General features: G+C 36.0%; 2 protein-coding genes across 3 annotated transcripts; one reads left to right on the forward strand and one right to left on the reverse strand.

Annotated features, from left to right (window-relative positions):
* The first annotated feature begins 428 nt into the window (after positions 1–428).
* hars (histidyl-tRNA synthetase) lies at positions 429–9,382 on the forward strand. 2 transcript variants are annotated; one of them, XM_058798794.1, is made up of 14 exons: positions 443–583; positions 1,287–1,547; positions 2,347–2,436; positions 2,522–2,641; positions 2,728–2,823; positions 3,192–3,317; positions 3,486–3,593; positions 4,156–4,254; positions 5,067–5,160; positions 5,275–5,402; positions 5,845–6,117; positions 8,580–8,696; positions 8,778–8,924; positions 9,154–9,382. In XM_058798794.1, exons 2-14 carry the CDS (start codon positions 1,437–1,439, stop codon positions 9,205–9,207), a joined length of 1,563 nt encoding a protein of 520 aa, XP_058654777.1. In that variant the 5' UTR covers positions 443–583; positions 1,287–1,436; the 3' UTR covers positions 9,208–9,382. The 2 variants fall into 2 exon arrangements, with proteins under 2 accessions (XP_058654778.1, XP_058654777.1); XM_058798795.1 differs by lacking the exon at positions 1,287–1,547 and having other exon boundaries at positions 429–583.
* Positions 9,383–9,871: 489 nt separating this feature from the next.
* On the reverse strand, positions 9,872–13,700 carry dnd1 (DND microRNA-mediated repression inhibitor 1). Its single transcript, XM_058798054.1, has 4 exons — positions 13,549–13,700; positions 13,255–13,360; positions 11,600–12,061; positions 9,872–10,871 (listed from the first exon to the last, which is right to left on the reverse strand). Exons 1-4 carry the CDS (start codon positions 13,570–13,572, stop codon positions 10,330–10,332), a joined length of 1,134 nt encoding a protein of 377 aa, XP_058654037.1. The 5' UTR covers positions 13,573–13,700; the 3' UTR covers positions 9,872–10,329.
* Between the last annotated feature and the right edge of the window lie 1,486 nt (positions 13,701–15,186).

The raw sequence follows: 15,186 nt of genomic DNA on the forward strand, positions 1-15,186 counted from the left end.
TCTAGTAATGTCTAATTTTGGTATACATTACAAAGACTTATAGAATAAATAGAAAAAATATAGAGAATAAAAGTTGAGCATGTATGTATTATAAATATACGTGAAACTAGCTGGAGCACTACTATTATTATTTTTAAACAACAACAATAATAATAATATAATAACAATAATAATAATAATAATAATTATTATTATAAACGATCATTTATTTGTTATTCCATTTATCAAAATAAAAACTGTTTTGCTAAATTACAAAGATATAATAGAGAAAAACATGGTTTTATGAACATGCATATATTATAAATATGTATGAAACTAGCTAACAACAACAAACAACAATAATAATAATAACATAATTTTTATTCTCTTCGTTAAAAAAATAGGTTAAACGTTTCATCGTTCCCCATGTTTTCGCAAGCGCAGTGACGTTTAACGTGTGCGCCGCAGCGGCTGCAGTTCCGTCCCAGGTTCATCGTCGGCTGTCTGGAGCACCATGGCCGATAAAGCACAGCTACAGGAGGCGATTAAAACACAAGGAGAGGTCGTCAGGAAACTGAAATCGGAGAAAGCGAGTAAAGAACAGGTTAGTATGAGATCTGAAGCATTAATAAGCATTAATAAGTGCTAATAACTTGTAACATAAGCTTAATGACGGAACACACGGTGTGATCAATGGCTGCCTGGCCCTGCTGTATCTTTCATGTAAGAAAACGGGAGATCACAACTGTTTACGTCTCGTCTGCATTATAGGCTGTGATCCGTTTTGTTGTTTTTAATTTATTCCATTGTCAATATTCAATATTTAATGAATGTTATTCTGCATTCGGCATGATGCTAACTGTTAGCCAGCTGATGCAATCTGTCAGTCATGGTGGACATCATTACTGTATATGGATGGAGGAATAAATCTGTAGTGATAGTATGAAATGCATTCAGTTATAGTGTTTGCTGTAGATTTAGAATGAAAATGTGACGCTATTGAGTGTCCAGTGATAAATGACGTGATCGAAAATGAGACTCATTGTTGAACTTCAGTATGTCTATAACACACTATAATGTAGGAAAATTAAAATATGAAAAAAGTCCCATGACAAGTGTATTGTAAAAGAGAGGCAAGTTATATTTATATTTCATGTTGTGTTAAAAAGGCCCTAATAACAGTTATGTGGTCATCTAAGAGGTGTGGTGTGTTTGTAGCTCAGTTTGGGGGATGCTGGTTGATTTTGACAGCCTCCTCTCATGTTTTGCTTCCTCATTGCTGTGATGCCTCTCTTATGGGCCCCTAGTGACAGGGTTGCTCACCACTTTTCTCCTGTTCTTCCTGCTTGTTGATGCGGATACCGCCACCATTACATCGCCGTTTGTGGGATCGGATGGTTCACCTGCTTTTGGACTCTATGGTATTGTGATTTTGGCGTGTGTTTGGACTGTGCGTAATGAACGCTCTGGGGCTGGTCTCCATGCGGCTGTGTGCTGGACTCATGGGCCGTCGGTCTGCTGTGAACCGGCCATTTCTGCGCTTCTCCTCTGGAATGACTTTATCACAGGTACCTTTTTATTTCAGTCACAGTCCAGTCACTGCTGATCTTATGACTTTTAGCTTTACGTGCTGCCTGTCATCTGCTCACGTCCTGTTTCCCCATCCAAAACAATACTGAACTTAGTGAAGAACAAAAATAAATGTACTAAAAGGATAAGAAAATAGCAGGTCAAATTTCACTTAAATCAAGATAAACATATATGTAATTTCTTACTGTGTATACAGTACTATTTGGGGTTAGTAATTAAAAAAAATAAGAAATTAATACTTTTTTTCAACAAAGATGCATTAAATTGCTCCAAAGTAACAGTGCAGACATATGTAATGTTACAAATAATTTCTTCTTCAAATAAAACCTGTTCTTTTGAACTCTCTTTTAATCAACGAGTCTTGAAAAGATGTATCATGGTTTTCACAAAATATTAAGCAGCACAACTGTTGACAGCATTGAGTAAGAAATAGTAAGAAGAATTGAGCGTCAAGTTTTCAGCATTAATAATAAAAAATAAAAGAAATTGAGAAGAAATGAAAATCATCTTATTTAGACAAAATAATAAATAATAAAAAAATAAATAAAATCAGCATTTAAATGTAATTTAAAACAACAAATAAACAAATAAAACACATGATGTATTGAGAGATTTTGCATTACAAGAAAGCGAATTGGGGAAAATAAATTTACTTTTTAAATTTTAGGCTAAAAAATGGCCTAGATATTTTCTTGAGAAGTTTCATGATTCACCCGGAAGCAATTTCTGCATTTTCATTTTTCTGAAGGTAAAAACTTTGTACTGTTTGTTTTTCAGATTGATGAAGAAGTGGCCAAACTGTTGCAGCTCAAAGCTCAGCTGGGAGGAGATGAGGGAAAACATGTGTTTGTTCTCAAGACAGCCAAGGTATATAAACAACTGACATTTTAGACAGGTTTGTTTGAAGTGAGCCATTTTGCAGTGAGCTATATCTTTCATTTCTTCTCTGTAGGGGTCCAGGGACTATAATCCCAAGCAAATGGCTATCAGAGAAAAGGTTTTCAACATCATCATCAGCTGCTTTAAACGCCATGGTGCTGAAACCATCGATACCCCCGTCTTTGAGCTGAAGGTCTCTGTAGCAGTTACACATTCATTTTTGCATCACATAATTGCAATCATTCACCATAATGACCCTGTTTATTTGTGTTTCTGTAGGAAACATTGACAGGGAAGTACGGCGAAGACTCCAAACTCATCTACGATCTGAAGGACCAGGGAGGAGAACTTCTGTCTTTGAGATATGACCTCACTGTATCCATCAGACATGCGTTTATTGATCTAATATTGAATCTTTTTGCAGACATATAGCTGGTAGGGAAAGTCAGATTGATTTGCATCTGTTAGCTTGTTTGATTTAGACTGAAATTACCATTTTTCTCCAAGGGACTCAGGACAGAAATAATCAAGTGAAAGCCAGAATAAGCATCAACGGATAAACAAGTCATTGCATATTCTCAGTGTTTCTGAAATCTGAGTGTTTTTTTATTTTTTTATTGCTGTAAAAGCTATTTTTGATTGGCCATATGTATGTGTTCAATCTCACCATAACTGCATGACATTTTTTTTTGAAGAATCAACAGTGCTGGCAGCATTTGGCTCCTTGACTTTTTTCTCCTCAGGTCCCATTTGCTCGCTATCTCGCGATGAATAAAATCACCAACATTAAGCGCTACCACATTGCTAAAGTGTACCGCAGAGACAACCCGGCCATGACCCGGGGCAGATACAGGGAGTTCTACCAGTGTGTGAGTACCTCGCTCTAAAGCATCCCTCAATATCATTAGCTATTATTATTATTATTATTATTATTACTACTACTTGTAGAAGTACTAGTAGTAGTAGTAGTTGTAATAGAATTATTATTATTAATATGAATGTAAATAATTCTTGATGATAAATCTTTGTGGCTGCAGGATTTCGATATCGCAGGTCAGTACGATGCCATGATCCCTGATGCCGAGTGTCTGAAAATTGTCTACGAGATCCTGAATGAATTAGATCTTGGAGATTTTCATATCAAGGTTGGTTGCTGGTCGACATGAGAAATTCGCAGTATTATGAGCTGGGTCTGAAAGCTGAAAAATGCTGCTTCCGCAAGGCAACAAGCCACGTCATAATCCAATGACCTTGTTTGCTGAGATGCTTTCATCTGATTGATTTTTGAAGGCATCGTAGATGTATCCTTTGCTGCCTTTGATATCCCACTGTCCTGTGCGTTCCATTCGATGACAGTTGATCTTAAAATAATAAAGATGGCGTCTAAAAGTTGCACTGTGTAACCAACTTGACCAACTTTGTTCACTTTTAATATCATTTCTAGTGAGAAATTAGTATTGTAGTAATTAAATATTCACTTAGTTATAATCCAAAGCTCTATCCATTTTGTTGTAGATCGTTAAACTACTATGCTGCCTCAGAAGCCTGTCCAAAATTGTGCCTGCAGAGTCATTGCCTGATAGGGCAGTGAGGCAACATGTCAGCAGCCTAAGCTTTCAGAAGCAGCTATGGTTATTAATCGTTGTAGAACCTTATGTTGTGTATTTATCAGTTTGAGATGGGATATTCACTGTTGTGGTGTTTCAGGTGAATGACCGACGCATTCTAGATGGAATGTTTGCCGTGTGCGGCGTTCCTGACGAGAAGTTCCGCACAATCTGCTCCACAGTGGACAAACTGGACAAGGTGAGAGATCAACCTTGAGCATTAACATTAGGTGACTGGAGAAATGCTTTCTGTTACAAGAGAATGTTTGCATTTTTTTAAGTCTTAATAAATGTTAATAATTGAATAGAATGATAATAGAATGCATTTAAGGCAGGGCTGCGTATTGACACAGATTTTAAGAATCAATTCTATCTATCAAGTCTTTGATTTGATTGCGATTCAATTCATTATCCGTGAATTTGAATGCATAAAACAGGTGCAGTGCATTTCAGTTATTCTTCAGTCTCTACATTAAAGCTGTAAATTATACAGGGAACCTGTCAGTTGGTACATTACTACAATATTGAAGGTTAAAATTAACAGTCCATATTCAATCAGCTCTCAAAAACAGCTGTATACAAATATTTAAAATTGCACAATGCAGTTTGTTGCTGAAATAATAAACATTAAACGGTGGCTGTCATAAGTTTTCATGTCGTTTATTGTATGTTTAAATATACCTGTATCTGTCAGCACTAACAGTTTAATTTTTCTCTGGAGTTGCTTTGTCTGGCTGACAAAATAAGTTGGTTGGTGACATTGTTAACGTTGACATTGTTTACAAGCTGTGCTTCCACAAACTGATGTGCTACAGTGATCTGTCAAAGCAGTATTTATTGTTTGAATTTTGTGATTAAAATTAGCAGAATTTGAAAACTGAGACTTCATATCTCAAGTAGCAAAGCACAAAGCTTAATGGGATTATTGAATAGCAAGCACGCTACAAATGATTTGTGATATGATTGAACCCAGCCCTAGTTTAAGGTTTGAAGTGCTCGTTGTGTTTGTAGATGGCCTGGGAGGATGTTAAAAAGGAGATGGTGAATGAGAAAGGTCTTTCAGAGGATGTGGCTGATCGGATCGGGGAGTATGTCAGCATGCAGGGTGAGTAAACATTCATCACACATGCATTACAAAGTCGCTTACAGCCGGTTTTTACCTGACCAGATGTGTTCCCTCTTGTGTATTCCTACATCTGCTGACATCTTTGACCTCCAGGTGGACAGGATCTGGCCGAGCGGCTGCTTCAGGACCCCAAACTGTCCCAGAACAAACAGGCCTGCGCTGGGCTCACGGATATGAAGCTGCTCTTCGGCTACCTGGAGCTCTTCCAGGTCACAGACAAGGTGAGGTCAGAGGTCAAGAACGCGTCGAAAGAAAATTCAGTTATTTCCTGTTGTGCTTAATACTGATCAAAAGGTGTGTAGAGAAAATGCTTTTACTCTGCAGTCTTTTGTAATTATATATTTGTCCATCAAAATGAAAATATTTACAGCTAGTTTAAAAAAAAACAACTCAAAATTAACTTGAAAAAGATGCTATATCACATCACACCTGATTCTTTTTTTGTATGCTCCACGTGCATCTTCGTTGCATTTTATGATCCATTAGATAAGAAATACACACCCTATAAAATTTCTTACACGGGTGTTTCATTTCAGTAAATGCAGTTATAATTTGATGTTCATTATTTCTTTTTTCACACCCATTCGCTGTCTGCATCTGTGATGCTTGTTCTTTTCGTTTGCCCTCATTAATTTTTAAATCTCTCTCTCTCTCTCTCTCTAGGTGGTGTTTGATTTGAGTCTGGCTCGAGGATTGGATTACTACACTGGTGTGATTTATGAAGCCATTCTCTCCCAGACCATCCCAGCGCCAGTGTCCACGTCCGCAGAGCAGAACGGGGCGGATGAGGCTGGCGTCAGCGTTGGCAGCGTGGCCGGTGGAGGGAGATACGATGGTCTGGTGGGCATGTTTGACCCCAAGGGCAGGAAAGTGCCCTGTGTTGGTGTCAGCATTGGAATTGAGAGGATCTTTTCCATCATGGAGCAGAAGGCCGAGGTGAGTGAGAGAAAGAGGTTGTATAATTACTTTTCTTTTTTGTCTGTTTTGGAAGCTTGTTTTTTTTTTAAAGAGTACATTTAAATATAATATGAAATGGTATTTGCAACAAAAAAAAAATTGTTTAGTTTTAAATATTTAATGCTTTTTAAACCTTTAGAAAGATCAATGGTTTATTTTTAATATTTATTTTAATTATGCAATTTAAAATGTAAATTTTTTTCTGATTAAATACATTTTTAGAATGGAGCCACTGTAATGGTTCATTTTAAATATTCAATTATTTAATGGTTTTTAAACATTTAAAACATGAATTAATATTTATTTTAATTATTTAATGCTATTTACATTTATTTATTTGCATGTGTGTGTGTGTATATATATATATATATAAGTGCTATCAATCAATTTAAAAAAAACAACTAATTAATCGCACATTTTTCTGAAATTAATCGCGATTAATCCCCCCTAACATTAAAGTTTTTAAATATACTTTTATATTGCAATAATTTCACATTCAATCTTCAAATGAATGTACAAACAACATAAAGACAGTATATTTTTTAATATTTGATTAATGGCATCTTTTTTTATGACTGAAGGCCAGTATCACTGATACCAGTACTGATTTCTCTATAAAATGCCCCTATATAGCCATTCAACATTACAGTATAATTGAGAGATATCAATTTTAACATTAGACTTTTAAAAAAATAACTTAACTCTTAAACTTAAAACAATCTTCACATAAACCCATTATTATAAATGTCATATTTACCTGTGCCTTTCAGCAGAAATATACAGAAATTGAAATTGAAGTTATATAATATAAATACTAAATTAAATATAGATGAATCCTTAAAGCTATAAAAGTTCTCTTTTTTTTTTTTTTTCCCTTTGTCCTTTGATGAACAAATGGGCGATATGAGCAAAAATTAATATCTCTGTATTTTTTGGCTGATATGCAGTATACGGTATATATCTCGTATTTTGTATTTGGATTAAACAAATAAAGTGAATGTAAGCATGAAGGCATATATTATGTGCAAAAAGGGTTAAAATCACATTACATTCTAACATTGTAACATTGCAATCTAAAAACAAAAATAATGCTTTTAAAGCAGAAGTTAAATTTACTAAACTAAAATTGAAAATAAAAAAAAAAGCACTTTTTTTTTTTAAAGCCTGATACATGTAGAACAAATTGTATTATGCACTTTCTCCGTAGTAGTTCAGTCTGTGTCCTCCCTAGATATTTTTTCAGATGCGCTCATATCAAACTACTATATCGATAGTAACGGTATTGCTTCATACCTTATCGCTTATAAAGCATATATCGATATATCGTACAAACTCGATATACCCCCCAGCCCTACATCCCAGCAGCTGGTTATTAGGTTATTTTGGCTGTGTTATTTCTTTAAGAGCAGCCGCTGCTGAACATGACACGCATCTTATTTTCTCTCAACTCTCATCACCATTTCTGACACACTTCAGGTCTTAAAGTCTCTATTAATGAGCTGACGAGTTGAATCAGGTGTGTTAGATGAGGGAGACAGTGCTGGGCTGCTCCAGGAAAGTTTTGAAAACCATTTTAGAGACATGTTCTTAAATGTGACTCATAAAATATATTAGCTACATGCACGCAGCCACGCACAGTTTTAAGGCAGCTTTAATCGCCTTTTTGGTAACATCATGACTTAACTGACCACAACATTGCATGCTCATAGTTTATTTCGCGCTTTGATATGAAATGATACAGCGCGCGCCGGCACCTTTGTGCGTGCAATGGAAGAGCACGCGCTGCGAGCACAGTACCGTTTCCGCGCTCGTTTGACTCGCGCCTGCCTCTGAAGTGAAGTGGAGCGCGCTTCTGAAACATCTCCGGTTTGATGTGGTCGCAAAGACGCTCTGAGACTGAATGCATGCACTTCTTGTCAAGAGAAAAAGTGACAAACAGCGGTTGTGAGAGGGGTGGCCAACCCTAGCTCCGCCCCTGCGTTAATTGCGTTGTTAAACTGAAAAAATTAATCGCCTACGTTAACGCGCTAATTTTGACACCACTTATGTATGTGTATATATATATATATATATATATATATTTTTAAACTGGGAAAATTAAGAGTTCATATTAAATATTTAAGGCTTTTTACACATTTGGGAGGAGTAATTTTTTTTTTTTTTTTTAATTTAAAAACAATATTAATGACTCATTATTATGGTAAAAATAGTTTTAATTACTAAATTCTTTTTATTTCCTTGGAGTTCATTTTTGGAATGGTGCCTCTGGTTTTTATTATAAAAGGTATTTATGATCTGTGAAGATTAAGGATTTATTTTTAAACTTATTTTAGTTATACAATTCTTTTTATTTCCTTGGAGTTCATTTTTAGAATGGTGCCACTGTGTTTTAATATGAAAGGTATTTAAATAGAAATGTGGAATGTTCTCATCTCCTCCAGATATCTTCAGAGAAGGTGCGCACCACTGAAACTCAAGTGCTGGTGGCCTCAGCGCAGAAGAACCTTCTAGAAGAGCGACTCAAACTGACCAGCGAGCTTTGGAACGCCGGAATCAAGGTTGTAGTTTCAAGAAAACTAAAATGAATTTGGAGTTGTATTGTGGATCTCTGATTCTGAGCTATGCATTATGTGCTACAGGCTGAGGTTTTATATAAGAAAAACCCGAAGCTGTTGAGCCAATTGCAGCACTGTGAGGAAACTGGGATTCCACTGGTGGCCATTTTAGGAGAACAAGAACTCAAAGACAGAGTCGTCAAACTGCGCAACGTGGCCAGCCGAGAAGAAGTGTGTTTGATAGTTTATAATTTGTCATGCCTTTTAACAACATTGATTATAAAACAATTTTATGCATCATTTCAAATAGGCTACATTTGTCACACAATATTGCATGTTTATTCATCTGCTTGAACATAAATAGTTATTTTACATTTTTATACCTCACTTTTTGGGAGTCCAATCTAATAAAAATTGAGAATTTTTCAAAATCACTAATATGTTGTCTGGTTTCCTGTAGGTTGATGTGCCCAGAGTGGATCTGGTTGAGGAGATCAAAAAAAGGACTTTGTAGTCTTAAAACCAGGCACCATATAAACAGAGGACGACTGTGGACCCATTTGCCAAATGCCAGTTATAATTGTGTCAGTTATCAAACATTGACATTAAGGAGAAAACATTCAAGTCATTGCCTGCTCTTTTAGAATGTGCTTGGATTGTCAGATCTATCAATAAATGGATAACTAAGATATTTAGTTTGTCTTATCCTTGTGTCAGTCATATTTGTTTTAATGCCACATGCATGATGCTACTTTTACATTGTCTCTAGGCCTACATTCTATGTAATGTTGTCTTTAAGGCAGCCATAAATGTTAGTATTGCAAATTTAACCAATTGTTAAAAAAAAAGTAACATCACAGCTTTTAAATAAAACTCTTCAGTAGTATTAAGTCTATGAAAGTTGTGATTTTCCAGCTTAAAAAAAAAAAAAAAAAAGCTTTTACAGAATTTACAATTCTATAGATTTTTTAAATAATAAAATTAAGAATTGATTTTATAGTCATAATATATATAAAAGATTTTGAAAGACCCCTCTAAACCCATGTGATTTGAAGTATCATTCATATCTGTAGCAATTTTCTGCATGAAAGTTGAGACGACTTACCACGAGTATGAACAGTAGTGATCCATCCAAGTCATAATCAGGGACTTGAGCAACAGACTACACAAATTGTAAGTCTTGAACAACTTATTTACTGTACAAAAGTCATTTATAGTCAGTACAACCCATCAAACAAGGAAACAAGAGCACACCATGCAAAGTCAAACGTGACAAACGCAACAAATCGTGAAAAAGACCCAAATACGGTGAAAAAACACAAAATAAGTTGTGAAAACATGCAATCATCCAAATGTGATGAGGCTGACTAAAATAAATGATTAATTACATTAAAATATTATAAAACATACAAACGAGAACATAATACTTCAAACCTCTTTCATGCCGCTGAATTCAAGAGCTTGTAAAATCAAAAGAAATCCACTGCACAGATTGGCTTTTTTCCCCCCCTTTTAACATTAAACTAAATACTTGTTTAATCATTAAATTTCCACTCATCTGAAACTGGAACAGTACATACCTTCAAACCGGAATACTGAACGTAAAACTGATAACGTTACATTAACAGCTCAAAATTTAGAAAGGTCGTAAACTTGAGACCTTACAGATGGTTTGGATCACCAGCTCAGCGACAGCTCGATAAACCTCCTCCTTCGTGGCCTGAGCACTGGGGCCTGGAAGGATCTGGATAACCCCATACAGGGGAATAAGAAAGCATGGGATCAGGACTTCGTAGCTGAAGCAGAGGAAGCCATCAGAGCTGGCGTGATGGTAACGGATTTCATACTGCGGAGTGCCGAGTCTGTGCACCTCGCACATCCACTGCAGCAGAGACACGGTGTCGCAGTTAACGGGGCCTTGTGGCTTCATCTCATCTCTCGGAGGGCCAGCCGGACCCCCCACAGCGCTGAAGGAGGACTGGAGAGGGGGGTGGGCCGGGACATTATGAAGGAAGGGCTGAGGGTGCAGGTGGGGAGGGCTGATGGAGGGTTTGGGGAAAGGATTCAGACCAGGTGGGGTAGAGGTGCCATCTTCTTGTTCAGTCTCAGATACATGCTTTGACTTTGAGAAGGACGTCCACTTCACGGTAATGGATATGCCGCAATGCTTCTTAAAAGCTGAAAAGACATAAGAGAGAAGAAAAAAAAAAAAAAAAAAAAAACACACACACACTACTTAAGATAAATACAATACTTTCTCTTACTCCAGTAAAATAAATAATTGTGCGTGTTGACACATACAGAGTGTATGCATGCATAATCTTTTTTCCTAACTGCTTCTAAATGTTGAATATTTATGCATTTAATACCATATATGCTGCTGTTCAAAATGGGAGAGGTAAGAATTTAAGATTATGAAAAATACAACTTCAAATTTTCTATTTTAATAAACTGTAAAAATGTAATTTATCCTGTGAGGTCAAAGCTGAATTTTCAGCATCATTACTCCAGTCTTCAGTGTCACATGATCCTCCAGAATTCATTATAATATGCCGATTTAAATTGTAATGTTAATTTGCTGCTCAAGAAACATTTCTTATTATCAATGGGTAAAAACAGTTGAGCTGCTTCATATTTTGGTGGAGAACATGAGTTTTTGTATAGGATTCTTTGATAAATAGAAAGTTTGAGAGACCAGCATTTATTTTAAATAGACATTGTCACAATCTCCACAAAAATCCACACACAAAATAAACCTTGATGTACTGCTTAATGCATACTACTCCATATATACACACACAATATACCGTACTACAAATTCACATACTACACATGCAACATACTACTTTCTTTTAAAATGACAGCAATTCAGTTAGTAATCCAAATATTTCCATGTCCTGGCATACCTTGCATAAGCACTTTCTTGGCCATGGATGCGGCGTAGTGGGAGGAGTAGTTCACTAGAGCCACAACCTCTCTCCCTTTGGGCCCAGCCATCTTCAGCATGACATCCTCCACTCCGTCAGACACCATTCGCAGTAACGTCAGCAACTTCACCTGATTTATGTTAGTCGGAAGATCCCCCAGACGCAGCTGCCGCTTCTCCGTGCTCTTGCGCACCGTCAGGCAGCCCCCATCTGGCAGACGGTAGTGATGCAGGGTCATGACGGCGGTGGAGGCGGTGACGGGGTCGCCGTACTTTGCATAGGCAAAGCCACGATTCTGCCCGCTGAAGTTCATCATGAGACGAAACTCGTAAATAATGCCAACACTCTGGAAAAGAGGGATCAGACGGTCCTCGTAGACGTCACGTGGGATCTGGCTGATGAAAACCTCACAGCCAGGGCCGGGAACAGGACCTTGCCAGCCTGGAGTAAGAGAACGAAGTAAAGAAAGGAGTTATAATTTGCATTTCCTCAAAAACAAAAGTGACTGGGATAACATTTCAAAAAGATTTCATGATTAATGTTGAAACCAATTTGAGAATAGTAGGAGACATACATTCATAAACACACACACTTAGACATTAAACAGACAAGTTATGCATATAAATATAAATTCTCATTTATATATTAACTTACATACGCTTTGCCAAAATACACTTTTTGAAAGTGTTTTCATAAATAAAGATAAAATAAGTCATAAATAAAAACCCTTGTTAGCTGTAAATTCAAAGCTTCATGATTTTGTGTCGACTAGCGGTAAAACCGTGATGAAAAACACCTCATAATAAATTATGACAATCATAGATACCGAACTGCTCAGAGTGTCAAGATCTGACTTTATAAAGCATATATAGTTTGAGATATTTTATAGTACATCAAGGTCTTTAAGAAATAAAGATCAAGGCAAATAAAAATCCTCATAATATGATCCTTTAGAAGTATAACTATACTCTGAAAAACTGATGAAAACATCACATAACATGCACTGACCAGAGACTCAGATCAAAGCTGAAAATTAGATGTACTCCTTGAGAAAAAAACTAATAAGTACCATCTATGCACTCATGATTTGTTACATCTAATATTCCTGAAGTTAAGTGTATCAACTAAAACAGATATTACTTACGCAGAAAATACTGTTGGTGTCAGATTTAAACAAGTTATTTACATCTAAAGTGATCAACACGTTAGAATTTAAGCTCACTAATCTACAAATTTTGCTTTAAAGGGGATCTTGAACTAATCATTCCAATCAAACAATAATTAAAACCACCCAATCAGCAAAAACTGAGCAGCAATGAGGACTTGCAGCCTAATTGAGCTCCAGGTGTCCATGTTTTAATGGAGGTAAAGACAAAGCACAAAAGAGGCATGGTTCATGGTTCTTTCGTGTCAGTTCTACATGGCAAGCCGTTTTAAACCCAAGATGATGAAGATTTATTCCTAAAACCTCTCAAAGGAAAAGCAAAAGGCTTGTTTCTGCTCAACGTTACAAAGGAAAATAAGAGGCCATGTGCTACAGCTCTGTCTTCATCCATACCATACTCCATATAAAATGCCACAGGTTATGTTTTAATTGCAAAAGGCTGATCTCAGTTCCATTCAAGAGCACTCACCCGGAGGAGGACCACCATATTTCCTCTGCCCATTGACCTGTGTTAAAGTGATTGAGCTTTTCTGCATCCATTCTTGTAGTGCCTTCAGTCTCTGCGGGTTCAAAACCTGCCAGAAATCAAATTAGAGAGGTGATGTAACGCTTTCCATCTTATATCGATGAGCTGAAGTGCTCTCAAACGCCAAACTGTCATGACACACGAATAAACTCATGATGCGTAAAATTCTTACTGCGCAAAGTTTTGGCAAAACAAGTGTGCTGTTTATAAATATTAACAGTAAATAAACTCTCTCACCTGCTGTAGCTGCCGTCCCTCCATGTCGCTGTCCACCTGTGATGGCACACCTGTAAATTGGTGGAAAAGTCAAGCTAAGGTCATTAAAATAAAGCGCAAGACTTTCTGGAAACACTATTGGACACGCTTGAGGAAAGGGGGCGGATTCTGCGCAGCGCGCTGAAATTTCAGTCATAAGCAGAGATAGTGCTGATACTTACACAATTAAGATTTTATAGACAGCTGTTAAATTTATAATTGTTCGTGTTTGCATGAATGAATCTGTTATGTAACTTTTAAAAACTGGTTTAATTGGGGAGCAATAATTAGAGGCGTTCCGCTCTTCACCAGCAGGTGGCAGCTGTGCATGAACTTCGTCCATCTGCCTCGGCAACATTGTTACTGTTTGAAAACATGTTTCATCTTTCGAGAGTCATATATGTGCAAATACGCCCCCTTTATGTGTACAAAACAGCAGGACATATGTAGATCTTCCTGTGTTTTTATTCTAAGGGAAAATGTGTTATTAGGTGTTCTGCTGGGCCGAGTTTTCAGAGGTCATGACCCCTGCACCATAAAACTGTCTACTGACACAAACAGCAGTGGACGCTTTTTCAAGATTTGTGTTTTGTTTTTCTTGGACATTTGATGTATTTGATTTCAAAGTGTACTATTTCTTGCTTTATTTTTTTCTTTATTTTAAAAAAAATATTTTTTATTGAGAAAAACAGCAGTGGATTCCTTTTCAAGATTTGTGTTTTGTTGTTCTTGGACATTCTATTTGTTTGTTTTCATAGCTTAGTATTTCTCTTTGTCTTTTTTTATATAGATTTTTCTTTTATTTTTAATTATATTCTAAATTTTTTTTTCCAGAAAATTTGATTAAAATGCAATATAACTATATTTATTCATGAAATAATTAACTATTTTTGTTCATTGTAAATGGATGCCATTCACTGAAATAAACATACATGATGATTTGGAATAGCTAAATATAGTAGGCAAGTGTACACTGCACAGTATGCAAGAGTTTCTATTCCAAACTTTTTTTTAGTTTTTCACACTTAATATTAAGATGTCAGTTTTGAATAAATCTCAATATATGTGTTCCTTTGAGATGTGGTAGATTTATGTATTATATTATATTATCTTGCATCACATTATATTATGTTATATTATTATTAATTTAGAATTACATTTTACAAAAATTTGGATTCAAATGCAATATAACTGTGCTTATTTATTCATGAGCTAATTTGCTTTTTTGTTGTTTTTGCTTATGATAACATACGCATAAGTTGATGAGTTCATATAACAACAATGTAACAACAAGCATCATCACATTCTTTATCTTATCGTATGCAACAGTGTACACTGCACAGTGTGTATGCAAGAGTTCCATTCCTAACATATTTTTTCACACTTCATTTTAAGCTGTCAAGTGTGAATAAATAATCTCAAGATAACTCTGTTTGTAACTTTGCTTCAAAGGCCATGCTTGTTGACATGCATTTTTTATTATGTACATAAAAAACTGTCTTCAGACTCATCTTGATGTTTTAAACAAAACCATGACACCTTGTTTTTGAATATGCATAGGCCTAATTCAGATAAACACCATCTGAGTTGTTGTTGTTGTTGTTGTTTTTTTTTCAGATG

This window comes from Onychostoma macrolepis, chromosome 14 (genome assembly GCF_012432095.1).
Source record: "Onychostoma macrolepis isolate SWU-2019 chromosome 14, ASM1243209v1, whole genome shotgun sequence".
In the NCBI taxonomy this organism is placed as follows: domain Eukaryota; kingdom Metazoa; phylum Chordata; class Actinopteri; order Cypriniformes; family Cyprinidae; genus Onychostoma; species Onychostoma macrolepis.

Coding starts and splice junctions, on each gene's coding strand:
- dnd1 (XM_058798054.1), bottom strand. CDS start 13,572: ATGGAGGGACGGCAGCTACAGCAG. Junction 13,361..13,548: donor AGGGACGGCAGCTACAGCAG/GTGAGAGAGTTT, acceptor GATTTCTGGCAG/GTTTTGAACCCGCAGAGACT. Junction 12,062..13,254: donor ATATGGTGGTCCTCCTCCGG/GTGAGTGCTCTT, acceptor CTCTTACTCCAG/GCTGGCAAGGTCCTGTTCCC.
- hars (XM_058798794.1), top strand. CDS start 1,437: ATGAACGCTCTGGGGCTGGTCTCCATGCGGCTGTGTGCTGGACTCATG. Junction 1,548..2,346: donor CTGGAATGACTTTATCACAG/GTACCTTTTTAT, acceptor TTTGTTTTTCAG/ATTGATGAAGAAGTGGCCAA. Junction 3,594..4,155: donor TTGGAGATTTTCATATCAAG/GTTGGTTGCTGG, acceptor GTGGTGTTTCAG/GTGAATGACCGACGCATTCT.